Genomic DNA, 13661 nt, shown 5'->3' with positions numbered 1-13661 from the left:
GTGGGCAAATCGTCTTACCCAAAATGATATCATCTATCTCAAAAACACCTTTAAAAGCTATTAATAAGAAAACAATAACCGTTAGTTTCACGGGCAGTGATACAATCCGGCTGCGCTGATCAATGTACTCGCTTCAGGGACAACTGAAAAAGTGAGTGCTCGCAGTCTCGTACAACGATACATGATTACATGGTCTTACATATCTTGCTTACTCGATTTTCGCGATTGGAGCAGTTGCTGAATGCTCGTCCACAAAGGAGCGTTTACGTTTGCGACGCTAGCCGCAGTGCCGAAGTCAACGAAAGTGGGTTTCGCGCGGTTCACGTCGGATAGAGTGAATTGAGTAGAATGGCTGGTGCCGCAGTACCTTAGTCGACTTAAGGTTAAATTGAGCTGAGTAGACTGATTGGTGCCGCAGTGCTTGCCTCATGGATTAAAGAACGACGTATATCCAGCAACACGACTGCGGCACTACGGGGTCCATTTCTTGTTGGCGGGTATTCTGCTTTTTTTTTTAGGTAGTATCTGCGGATTTCGCAAAGTGATTTTCTGTTCAATATCTTAATTTAAGTGATTTCAGTTAAAGCTTACCTGCACGTACGAGCTAAAGCCTATTGTAGCTTCTGTATCCAGAGAAGAATCCGACACTTTATAACTTCTCAAGTGTGCCTTGGTGTCCTTATCACATTTTGCTATTGTTATGCACTGAACTTTTGATGGATTATCAGAACTTGGGCCACAAGTTCCCCCAACAAACTCAGAATAACCGCAAGAAGCCATTGGTCTGTGTGCTTTGTCCTAATCTCTTGCGTGACAGCTCTGACGACACAATCACGGCACAACTCATGAAGGTCACAAAGCGTTCGACTGGTTCGATGGTCGTTTGAGGGCTTAGAGGAAAATCCAACCAGCGTATACTTATATAAAGGGGGATACCTTTCTTTGTTTGTTTTGCAGGTATGTTCAGAAAGTGAATTAAGGAAACTTGTTTGCGTAAAAATATGGAATGGAATAAATATTACTGGTATGCAAATTTTTAGGTCAGTTATTTTAATTACCGGATATGTCACTCTTAATTAAACCAAAGACAGAGTTAATTCCATTTTACCTATAGTAGTTCCAGTAAACCTAAAGTCTCGAATTGTTCAGTGAATAAATCGAGATTAGCGTGTGTGATTTCAATATACCTCGCCTTCGCTTAGGTGGTCAAAGGTCGCCTTTTGTTGACAAACAACATGTAGAAATTGGGCCTCAAAAATCCTCCGTTTCATTTACCCAAAGATTTTATTGAATTTAATTGCAGCAGAAACTTTGCTTATTCCGATGAATATCGTCTCGTTTGAGAAAGCCATGTACCAGGATGCTTTTTTGACAGTCGAATTTCGCACAAATTTGGCACTCTGTAATCAATCTAAAAAAGGTTAAGTTTTAAAATTTGGTCAAAAATTCCAGTTTTGGTATATGGTACCGTTAACAGCGCTAAAGAGTGCATGAATTACTCTAGCTGTGCCATGTTGTTTTGATTTTCAAGTTACTCATTCGTTATTTCAAAAATAGTGATTCAAGCAAGCGACATTTTGGAGTCGTTTTCACTCGCTCACAAGGCCCCATACCGAAAAAGTCGCCGTCCAGGTAAAATAATTATCGAAACAAACTAAAACATATTTTTCTAAAAATGGTTTTGGTAGTCCTTTATTGTGACAAAGTTTGGCAATTTTCGATTTTTTTATCTTGCACAGTCTTAGTTGAAAATTGCTGAGAGGCGCTCTTAAGCTCCCTAACATCACGATGAGAACGACGCCATCCGAGACCACTTGATTAAAACAATGCTTCATAGAAGAAGAGATGGTTTTCAATCACGTGATGAGACGGCCATGTTTGTGTACAAGACAATAGCAAATTATGGCTCATGTTTTGCATTATAATAGAGTCAAATTCCCAAAAGACCGTTTTCTCAATTGTTCTATACACAAACATGGCTGCTGTGACGTCAGGTGAAAACCATCTATTCGAGTTAAAGCCATTCGACAAGGCTGGACTCTTCAAGAAATCCTCCGTGAAGCCGCCATCGACGAAGAGACCAACCAGCAAGCGACCGAAATGGAAGAGAAGATTTCTCACGAAGAAAAAGGTGTTAAACGCGTCGAAGAAAACACAGATTCAAAAGCATGTGGTAACTGTGGGCTAACACGCGCAAAAATGCCCGGCGTTCGGCGCTACTTGCACCGCATGTGGAAAACGAAATCACTATGCAAACGTCTGCCAAACTAACCCTCAAGGAAAGAAGGGCTATCGTCCACAACAAGACAAAACTCGCTATCTAAAAGATTCCCGAACAAGACGCGATCAGTGAGTACGAAGAAATTCCTGAAGACCAAACAATCGTCATGGAAAAGTCTACAAAGTGTCGGGTCACGAGGAAATCGGGTCCGATTCGAGCGACATATCGCGCGATCAATGTTTCATCCACCACCTCACTGAGATCCACAAAGCGACGAGCCAAGGCATTCAAGACCTACATCATCTTCATAAATGACATCGAAACCACAGTTGAGCCAGACACCGGTGCAGACACAAACATGTTCTTTGAATTTATCAAGTGCCTTTTTCCAGTTCAAAAATCCTCCTTTAAGGAATGCCTCTTCCTTCTTGGTGGCAGATATCAAGTTTTTTTGGCCTTCTATTTTGCACAAATAAAACATAGTACTGAATCATTTTCTTCGTTATTATGAAGCCAGGGAACTGCTCAAACCATTTTTGCTGAAAGGAACGATTTTGCTTGCCATAAGCCCTTCTTTGCATGGGAAGTCAAAGTTCTTGTGTTGGAATGCAGAGCTAACATTAAAATGACCGGAACTGGGAGAAAGTGACTTTAAAGACTCTGGCTGCGACCCTACCGCGACAGATGGAGAAGGCGAGTTTAAAACAGATGCACCAGTACTCGCACAATGAGAAGGAAAAGAACATCCCTGCTGGCTGATCCAAAAAACATGCTCCATTCTTGGGGGTGTACTTACAGGACTCTCACATCGATCAGGATTATTTTCCGTTTTCTTTGTTTTGTCACACTCCGATAGCAACAGAAAATATTTTGGGCAATATAAGGACTTAGCAATGGAAGGGTTGCCATTGTACATGAGTTTCGCTTTTAAGCTTAGCACGCGCTTCTTACGATTGCAAAGGTGACATGTAGTTGCTTGTTTCAATAATCTAATAAGGAGTTTGTCACATCAGGCACGTTGGAATTTAACTGGCTTTCAGTATTTGCTATTGTTATTTTTAACTTTTGCTTCTTTGTAGTTTCCTCTTCGAAGACGCTCTTGGTTAAAAGAAAATTGGCAAAATGGGGCAAGCTAAACCTGATGACGGCTCAGGCTCATTATGGTGACACTGCCAAGATTATGGAAACATCTGGACAACTGGGAAATTCCAACGTGCCTGGCACATATATAACAATAAAAATACTCGCAATTTCAATGTTAAGTTTTGAATCCCAAAATCGAATTATTAAAGGTAAGGAAATGAAAGTCAGAGTATCATCAAGGCTATAATATGTTATGGTTATGCTTTGACTATAAAACTGTTACCTTTGATTGGCAAATAGGCTTGCCCTTTGAAAGAAAACGGAAATCTTGGAGGGCCTTTTCCGTTTGCATCCTTTCCGGCTCTCTTCGCCATCCATATTGCCGTACATCATGTGAGCCTCCTGATTGCTGATAGTAGTTGGATTGTACGACCCAGGATGACTGCAACTATACATCAGTCTTCGTTTGAGGTACTTCTCGCGATATTTCACGGAAATAACGGAAACAGGCCATTGCTCCGACACTGTTTGCCGTACTGATTACAATACCGTCTCCGTCAAGAGTTTTGGGTTTCTGATGATACTCATGGAAGTAAACAACGACTTCTACAATAGAGAAAACATAGAAACCATTTCCAAGGAAGGGCCGCCATATTGCATGTCCTAAATGAAGAAACCAATTTACCGCGTACCACGACGCTCAGTGGTGAAAGTCTTCATTAATTATCGCATATCTATGAAAGCAGTAAAACAGTGATTTTTCAATTGAAAAAAATTTTTTTTCCAAAATTATTGGGTGGGGCTGAAGCCGCAATCACCGCAACCATCGTGGTAGTAAAAAGAAAGATTGACTCCCTACCTTTACTCGAAAGACCAAGCTAAGACGAACTTAGCATGCTAAAGATTGATGAGACTGGCGGATTAAAAGAGCCCAACAAGATCGGTACAAAAATCTTTTCCAAGGAGTTGGGCAAGGCAATAAGAGATGGCCAAGAGATACAAATCCATCTGCTTATGAAAGAAGACGCCATACCAATAGCCCAGAAACCTAGACCTGTCCCATACCATCTCATTGAGCCACTCTAAAACAGAATTTTCGCGAACGACACCATGGACAAAGTTTCTTACCACGAAGCGATCACCTGGTGCTCACCAATCATCGTGCAACCAAAGCCCAAGAACCCTAAAGACATCAGAGTCAGCCTGGACCTCCACCTCCTAAACAAATCAATGCTCCGCACACGAAACATTCAAGCCCCAATTACAGAAGATTTTGTAACCGAGTTCAGAGACTGTAAGGTCTTTATCAAAAGAGACCTTAACCATGGTTACCATCAATTCTGCCTTGATCCCGAATCACGCAAGACTGTGACATTCTCCACTCCATGGGGATAATACCGATACAAACGCCTGGCCTTCGGAGGAGTCAACAGTCAAGGCCTGTTCGACGCAGAGATCAGCAAGGTTATATCAGGCACCCCCAAGGTTCTTAATAACCGTGACGACATCATGATCGGTGGTACAGACTGGGACGAGCACAGCAAGTCTCTTGCACAACTGCTACAGAGACTGGAGGATCACAACCTGACCCTGCAGCATGAAAAGTGCGAATTTGGAAAAGCTTCCATCGACCTCCACTTACACCTGTTTACACAAGAAGGCCTTAAACCAAGCCCGACCAAGATTCAAGCTGTTCAAAACTGTGCTCCACCAACATCCAAACAGGAACTAGTCTCTTTTCTCCAAATGGTAGCCTACCTATCCAGGTATTTTAGTAACTTCTCCAGTCGGTGCGAACCACTGGGAAAGCTCACAAAAGTCAACGCAAATTTTGAGTGGTCGACAGAACAAGAAAAAGCCTTCAAGGACCTGAAAGCCGCCATCATCGCAGCCCCAGTCCTTGTCTCGTACCATCCAGAGCGCGAAACACCCATCATCTGTGACGGAAGCCCCCAAGGACTAGGAGGAGGACTGTTTCAGAAGACTGGGAAAGGATTCCAACCTATAGCCGGACCTTAACTGACACGGAGAAGCGGTACTCTTAAATCGAGAGAGAGGCATTGGCAGCAGAATTTACTACAACCAGGCTCTAGATTTACCTGCTTGGCGCTCCAAAGTTCAACTTAACAACAGACCAAAAGCCACTGATTCCACTGCTCAACAATCCAACACCTAAACTACCACCGCGCATTGAAGGACTCGCCTTGAAAATGCAGAACCTCGACTTCGAAATGATTCAAATCCCTGGTAAAACCAACATGACTGACTACATTTCCCGACACCCACTGCCAGAGATAGAGACTGACCATCTCGATAAATATGGTATTGCCACTGTCCAATCAAAGCACGCTGTAGTCCTGGACAAAATCAAAGAAGAAACCGCAAAAGACAGAGAGCTTACAAAGCTCGCCGCGGCCATACAAACAGGCAAATGGACCAAGAACGATCCAGACCTCAAGCCATACCTCGACCTGGGAGCAGAGCTATACATGGCAGAGAGACTGATGCTGAGAATTGACAGAATCATTCCCCCTGAATCACTAAGAGACAGGATTATCCAGATAGCTCACAAGCAAGGACACTTGGGTAGCAGCAAGACTAAAGAAATGCTACGCCGAAAGTACTGGTTTCCCGGCACAAACTCTCGCATTGACACTGTTGTGAGCACTTGCTTTGACTGCCAGATAGCAACCAACACACAGCTTACGAAACCAGCCAAAATGACGAAACTGGCAGAGAGACCCTGGACCCTGAACAGTTGAAATCGACTTCTGTGGACCATTTCCAAGCAAAGAGTACGCACTGGTCATAGCCGACCAATACTCAAGGCACCCAGAAGTTGAGTTTGTTTACTCGACAGCCATTAAGCCAGTACGCAAGAAGTTGAAGAAAGTCTTCGCCACTCACTGAGTCCCCAGGACAGTCCAATCAGACAATGGACCACCGTTCAACTCAGAAGACTTCAAAGAGTTTTCAGCAGAAATGGGGTTCATACACGAAAACATCACGCCACTACATCCCAAAGCCTAGGGACATGTAGAAGCTCATGAACAACAAGTCGCAATAGCCCGTGCAGAAGGCATTGATTTCCGTGAAGCAACTTATGACATGCTACAAGCATACCGGGAGACACCTCACCCATCCACAGGAACTGCGCCGTATGACCTCCTCATGAATCGAGCAATCCGTACCAGACTTGACCACTACCCAACAGCGAGAGTCAGCAGGGACGAAGAAGTCAGGCAAAGAGACAGCAAATACAAAGAGAAATTGAAGTCTTACCATGACCGAAGACACAGAGCCAAAGAACACAAGTTCAAAGCCGGAGAGGCGGTTCTCTTGAAAGGGGACAAGAAACGAAAAGGAGACACCCCATTCAAACCGTACATCTACATCGCTACAAAGGTAATCAGATCGACAATCCATGCCAGAAGAGTCATTGATGGAAAAACAGTATACCGAGACGCATCCAAATTCAAGCTGCTCAGAACAACATGCATCAAGCAAGAGACAAGCAAGGGAAACCACCTACTGCAAGACCAGTAGTCCTACTGCAAGACCAGTAGTACCACCCGCAGCTAAATGCCAGGTAGCACCAGCCGTTACCTAGGAAACAACGCCAGTGGCAGCACCAATAGCCACCCAAGGCATTGTAACCCAACTATTGCCAATTGAGGCAACGCCTACCAACCAAACCCTCCCACTGCGCAGATCACAGCGACAGACCAAATCCACAATTGACGGACACCTGAAGGACTACACCACATGAACTGTGAATTGACGAGTGGGTTTCCACTCGCAGACCTTCGATCAGTCTACTGTTACTTCATCAGACCCTTATTGGAGTATGCTTGCCCCGTTTGGCATTCATCACTAACATGCACACTCAGCAATCAGCTAGAGGATATTCAGCGTCGGGCGCTTCGCATAATCTACCCTCAGATGTCATATAAGGACTCTATTACTCAATTCAACCTACCAACGCCTTATGATAGACGTGAACTTTTATGTGAATCATTCTATAAAAATGCCACTCGCCCGGACAGTCAACTATTTAACCTTTTACCTTAGCCCGCTCCTAGTCATTACAACTTGAGAAAGCCAAGGAGATTACTACTCTTTAAATGCCGAACAAAGAGGTTCAAGAACAGCTTCATACCTAGCTCAGTTGCAAAATGGGACTAACTAAGTTTTAGCAATGTGACATTTTAACACTGTAATATTTATAAATATATCTTTTTTGTGTGTGTAAATATGTCGATATATAGATCCATCAAATTGTAAACATTGAATTTTTCAATCGTCTGATTGCCATTCAATTCGTCAACAATGATTATGAACACTGAACACTTGTTTCGTTAACGACATCGACTATGATTACTTGATTACAGTGAAGTCACGGTACCAGCACTGAATATATTTCATTGATTAGGTGCATGTAGAGGTTGATTAGTTGTATGTTAAGAAAACCAAGAACTAGGTTGAGACATGAATTTTGAGGAACTGATCTGAAGAAGGAGGAGTGTAGCGATTACATCATTGACACACGTGATTTAATAATTTACTACCAATGTAACATGATCATCCAAAATTAGAGATTACAGAGAATTACATCTGAGAGTCAACGCGTGTACTTGTCTTCCTTCGTCTTACCCGATCTCCTCATATTTTTTGACCAGAGATGAAGCTAGTTTGCAGAATGTTAATTCCGCAGTGTTCAATTCCGATTTCCAACTGTTGCAACCATTTCTAAAACTGCTGGTGAGACGTCTCTTACAATCAAATGATCTGGTAAAAAGAAAAGCATTTCCTTCGGAGAGACTAAGTTCCAGGCCGTCATTGTTTTTTATCGCATGCAGGCGTCTCCGATTCTCAGAATCTAGGAATACGTCATCTGAGACGTTTTGGAGATTTCAACATCTGATCAGAGCAAACGAGCCCCATCAGAGCATTGGTTAGCCTAACTTACAGCGCCAATAATAGGACAACAGTTTGTTCCACTTATTATGCAATTCACTCAGGCTTTCAAATTCTCCCATAACCGGATTTTGTGTTGTTTTTTAACTTCCTTTAGACGCTTTTCGTTTGTTGGTTTAATTATCCGAAAAGGTCACCTTTTGTCAAAAACCGCAGAATTGATATATGCATAAGGCGTGCCAGAGACGAATAAATTTGTAGGGTGGATCAATAAATATTTTTTGAAGACAAGAAAATAAATTTTTTGTAACGATAACTTCCCCAAAAAAACCGCCAATCTAATATTGTGTCACATTTGACAATAGGAGTTCGCATCGACAGATAAATCAATATCAAAGACTACTGTCTTTGAGTTTGTCAAAATGGATATCTTGTGGTTTAAATTTCACTTTGAACCAAAGAAAAAAATCAAAATTGAGCCACTTTGAAAAATTTTGAACTAAATATAAAATTGAACGATAACAGATATTTTGCCACTAGATGATTCCACAAGGGCTAAATCAGATTTCCCCTTGGTGTACCATCCAGGGGCCTTTAACTGCCATTTTAGTAAGGGTGTATTCTTTAAATGGGTACCAGTATTGGGCATGCAATCAGGATAGGAGGAGTGGCGCCAAAAAGGAAAAAGGAGCCTTCGGGTTGCAATCGACTTCGGTCGGCCTCTTGTCTTGTATTCTTGAATTGTAAACTTTTAGCACTATTCCTTTTCATACATTCCTATTCAAGTTATGATCAAGACAATTGTTACAATCAGGTGCTTTAAAAGAACATTAATTTAGAGCATAGAAAACATTTCGAGATGTCCTGATAGCCCAAAAGAATAGGACCCACTCTGCACAGTTGAAGTAACAAATAAATAATCCAGATACATAGAAAAGCGATGACAAAGACAATTTTAAATGTTTTTCGGATTCCTTTAAATTACATCAACGTAATGATATCAACGAACAACTGCTAGTCTTCCAATACCATAAATTGCAAAAAACAATTTTAGTTCCTTTTATTGTCACCAGTCGTTTCTCGAAACAATGAAGCATGAGAGGACAAGAATCTGTTGGTTTTGCAACTCTTTGCAACTCTTTGCAGCGTGCGTTTGTCTGCCAATCTATCGATTTCAGCTGCTTAGCCAAAGCTGAAACCTCCACATTTAGAATTTTGTAAGCAACCTGTATTCGAGGACAGCAGACAAATACCGTTTGCAGTCTAAAGCGAGTCGGAACAGTTCTTGTTGGATGTTGCATGTTCCACTGAGACTGGGAAATTAAATCGGGCATAGAGCAAATGAACTTTAGAATTTAAATGAACAAAATTCAAACAAAGTCAAAGATATTCACATGTGCTCTACTTGTCAAAAAAAGTCACTGAATGAAGACCTCTATTAAATAATTCAACACAACGTTCACTTCTCACACAGAGCTGGTAAACGTTGGTTGGAGTGTAATATTCGGCACTTTTTACGTTGCCACAAAGAGGCCCTTCAATATAATCGGCATTTAAATGCTGTTTAAACCTCATGGTAGCCTTTCCGTTTCTGAATGTGCTCACTACCTCCTTCCATCTTTCTCTGTCCTCCGTTAAATCTAAACCACGTAGATCACTCTGCCTTAAATCGTCTTTCTTTATTTTGAAAACAAGTACAGAAGAACAAGGAGGTCTACGTGTGCCCCATCTTGCGTCGGGCCAGACTTCATCAAAGTTGTCGGTGACATAAAATCCATCGCCATCACTAAAGTCCTTATTTTTCTGTCCTTTATTCAGGTCAATTCCATCCTCTATGATGCTTTTAGCGTGTTTGGCTCTTGTTCCATGGTAAAATACCTCGAATTGGTCGCATGGCTTCGGAAATTTATCGACCGATCCGGTATAACACTTGTTCATCCTTCCTGCTTCATTCACGTTAATTATGTTTACCAGCCGCCCTGATGGTACATCAGAATGTTCAGGTTCTACAGCAAACCATACATTTATAGGGCCCTTCTTGTATGGAAAATACTCCTGCATTTTGTTGGGCGCTACAAGTGGCGCAACGTTCTCGACGATTAGTTGTTTCCACCATTTTACAGATGATAACAGGGTCTGTTCTGTTTGTTGGTTATCATCACCAGCATCTTGAGTCTTCAACAAAATCTTCCACAATTCTCCGAGAATCAGGCCTACATGTACATCGGACGCAGCCATCATATCACTTTCAATGTAGATCATACACAAATGGTCTACTTCCGCGCTGGCAGACGCGAATCGATGGAGAACCAACCCAAGTGAACGAAAGTTACTACAATCTTTGAGAGAATTTAAAGTTTAATATGTTTCAAAACGCTCACAGCTCGTGGGTAACAAGGTTGTCATGTTCCACTGCAAAAAAGTTAATTTAGGCGAAAGCATCACATGCTCAACGTTTTTCGCAAATTGTGTCTTGGGTCATCACTCTTCGGTTTATCAGAACAGTCACAGCAATCAACGATACCAAGATCACAACGTAAGTTGATTTCTGATTTGTATCCCCTTTCTCCCAAATTTTTATCAAATTTTTTGTTGTACTGCTTCTCTTTTTTATTGGCTTAAATGGCATAACTCGATCACGCTATTGGGCAAATTTTTATCGTATTAGCATCAGTCAACCGACATGATGTTTTTAATTCCTAGAAATAGTGCTATTAATATCACGGTTGTCAGCGTGTCAATCAATCAACCGTCCTGACCACGAATCCTATTGGTAGGGGCGATCCCGCTCTTTCTCAGACGGACTTTCTTATTTCATATATTCTATAAAGAGCTTTTTTCGAAAAGCAAATTTTCAGATCTGCAAAGTTCTTCTGGATGGCGTATTTTCCGCTGAGGTTTCAAAAAAATGCCTAGCTTTTGAGTCGTGCTGTAAACCACAACAATCTTACTATATAATCCGTTCGATGACCTGCCGTTGGTTCCCTAGAAACGATTTTCATTTTTAGAACATTGCCTCATTACATGTGACAAACAGCTGGCAAGAATAAATCTCATTGGCTGAAACTCTCTCTGTATTAAGAATTCATTGGTTAAATCGGCAATGAGTTGGATTCTCGCCAATGACGCATTTCTGAAAGCAGGTATTAATTGTCAGAAAACAGCGCCCTGATTTCGGTTTCTAGTTCCTCAAAAGCTCTTTCTGGCTAAGTTTAATCCCACGATGACAACATTTCTGCGAGAAAAGGTACGAGAACACTCTTTATTGGTAATTTCGCTGATTAGTCGAGCGCACACACTCGACTACATAAGCTCAAAACATTTTTGTTGTTATTTCTATATAGTATAATGTAACGGGAGACGGACACACTCCTAAAGCCAGTGGCAAATTTACACTCGATGGTGACGTTCCATCTTTCGTTTCAAGATTTCTTGAGCACAGGTCAGACTTGAGAAAAGAAAGAACGGGAAAAAACGGTTTCACTAGTCACGAGACGAAGGCTTACACTTTTGATTCTTATCACAAGGAAGAACGCATCACACCAGCGTGCCGCGTTGATTTAAACAGTTTAGAAAAACTTCTAACTACGTTTCTTAAAGAGGAACAGAGTGGAGTCGTTAACTTTACTGAAGACGATGTCGTTCTGTGTCTTTACCTCTTTGAGCGACGGACCGTTCTCTCGATTCTTGGACTCCAACTCGATTTACTTGACGGCATTGAAGAAATGCCTCCAGAACACTACAACCATCGAACGCTCAACGAATGGATCGAAAGGTCATTGGAAGAAAACTTTGAAGATCTCGATTCCGTCGATAAAAACGTTCCCACGCCACAACTGCTTTCTTCAATCGGGTTTGATCAGTCAAGCGAAACCGTTAAAAGCATCATAGAGCGTTTGTCTGCGGCAAGCACGCAACAACATATTGAAGCATGCGAATGGGCAAAGATTTTTATCGCAGATGAATTTAAGTACAACCCTCTTCTTTCTCCGTCATCCGAAAGATTTCCTTTTAAAAGCAGTAAAACTAATGAATGGTTTTGTCTGGATGAAAACGAAGCCAAAGAAAAAAAATTTTCTTACGACATCAGTCTCGTCAAAATTATGAACGTGGAGACAAAGGAATGGCTGTCGAAAAGCGCTGAGGAGAATTTGCTCAAAGACAACGACGAAGACCACATATTTCTTTTTCATGGCACAGATCACCAAAGCGCAAAGAACATTTTGTCGGTAAGAGGGATATATTTAAATGCTGGACGACACCAGCGTGACTTTAGCCATGGGAAGGGATTTTACCTTTCCAAGAATTTTGACGATGCATTAAATTGGGCGAATTGCACAACAGCAAAGCCCGCAATACTTACATTCAAAGTAAATCGCCGTTTCTTGGATTCCGCTCAAAAGCTAGATTTGTTTGACGACGAAAAGCGATGGAACGAAATAGTGTCTGCTTTTAGGTCGGGAAGGCGAACGGCAAAAACTCGAAAGAGTTTACATTCGTACGACTTAATTGAAGGACCAATGGCGACAGTGAGAAGATTTGAAAGCGCGGACGAGGAGTTGGTCGTTGAACAAAAACCGTCGTCGTACCAAATGTGTCTGATTTCAAGTGAGTTTGCAGAAAGGTTTCAGCAAACTCTACATTGCGTGTTATTTTTGGACAAAAATAATTTGGATAAGAGGCATGAAACTGTTTCTTCGATATGATTGCCATGAATGCTTAAATTCAGACATGTGACTGAAGAAAAGCAATGGAGATTTTTGTTTCAGCAAACCGGAACACAAATTTCTCATTCTGTTATCGAGCTTGTCCTGAAACGAAAGCTTTTGAATAGCCGCGGCCTGCCACGGTTCATCAAAGACTAAAAATCGTATAATTTTCAGGGAAAAGCATAAACCTGTTTTTCTTGAAGGACCGCCATAAATTCTTCACCGAAAAAAAAAAAGGAATTGGGCCACAGGTTGCAGCAAGCCGTATTGAATAAAACATTTTAAAATAACTTTGGCAGGATCCGTTCAGTCGAAAAAAAATATTTTCTGTCAAAAGGGATGAACAGTGACAGTTTCGCTGAAAATATAAAGAAATTACTTAAGGTCCTGGTAGATGTCTCAAATTACTAAAAGCCTCAGCTTGTCAGGTGATGTGATGTGATTCAAGAATGAGTCAGAGGTACGTATTTAAAGGTATCTGTTACAGGATTTTCAGAACCACAAAGAAAATATTTTTCATTATTTTTACTACTGCTAAAAACAGTCCTTAAAATCTAAGAACCTGTTTTCAAATTGTAGAAAGACAGTGTGAATTTTAGCTTATGCAATCCATTTTTAGCACACAGATTAGATAGTCTCAGTGTAGTCAATAGACTCTTTAAGTTGACTTAAGTATCTCCGCCATATAAATTTTGGTTTAAAATGATTAAAAGAAACTTTATGTATTCTAT

General features: G+C 41.3%; 1 protein-coding gene across 1 annotated transcript; it reads left to right on the top strand.

Moving 5' to 3' along the window:
• The first annotated feature begins 11330 nt into the window (after positions 1-11330).
• On the top strand, positions 11331-13661 carry LOC138055263 (uncharacterized). Its single transcript, XM_068901241.1, has 2 exons — positions 11331-11468; positions 11566-13661. Exons 1-2 carry the CDS (start codon positions 11445-11447, stop codon positions 12925-12927), a joined length of 1386 nt encoding a protein of 461 aa, XP_068757342.1. The 5' UTR covers positions 11331-11444; the 3' UTR covers positions 12928-13661.

The sequence above is a fragment of the Montipora capricornis genome, chromosome 7, assembly GCF_036669925.1.
Source record: "Montipora capricornis isolate CH-2021 chromosome 7, ASM3666992v2, whole genome shotgun sequence".
In the NCBI taxonomy this organism is placed as follows: Eukaryota; Metazoa; Cnidaria; class Anthozoa; order Scleractinia; family Acroporidae; genus Montipora; species Montipora capricornis.
Note: the sequence above shows the minus strand (reverse complement) of the source record. Positions and strands in the feature narration are given on the sequence as shown.

Bases quoted from the DNA above. Each gene is read 5' to 3' on its own strand.
- LOC138055263 (XM_068901241.1), top strand. From the start codon at position 11,445: ATGACAACATTTCTGCGAGAAAAG. The intron at 11,469-11,565 runs GTACGAGAACAC...ATTTCTATATAG, and splicing joins CAACATTTCTGCGAGAAAAG to TATAATGTAACGGGAGACGG.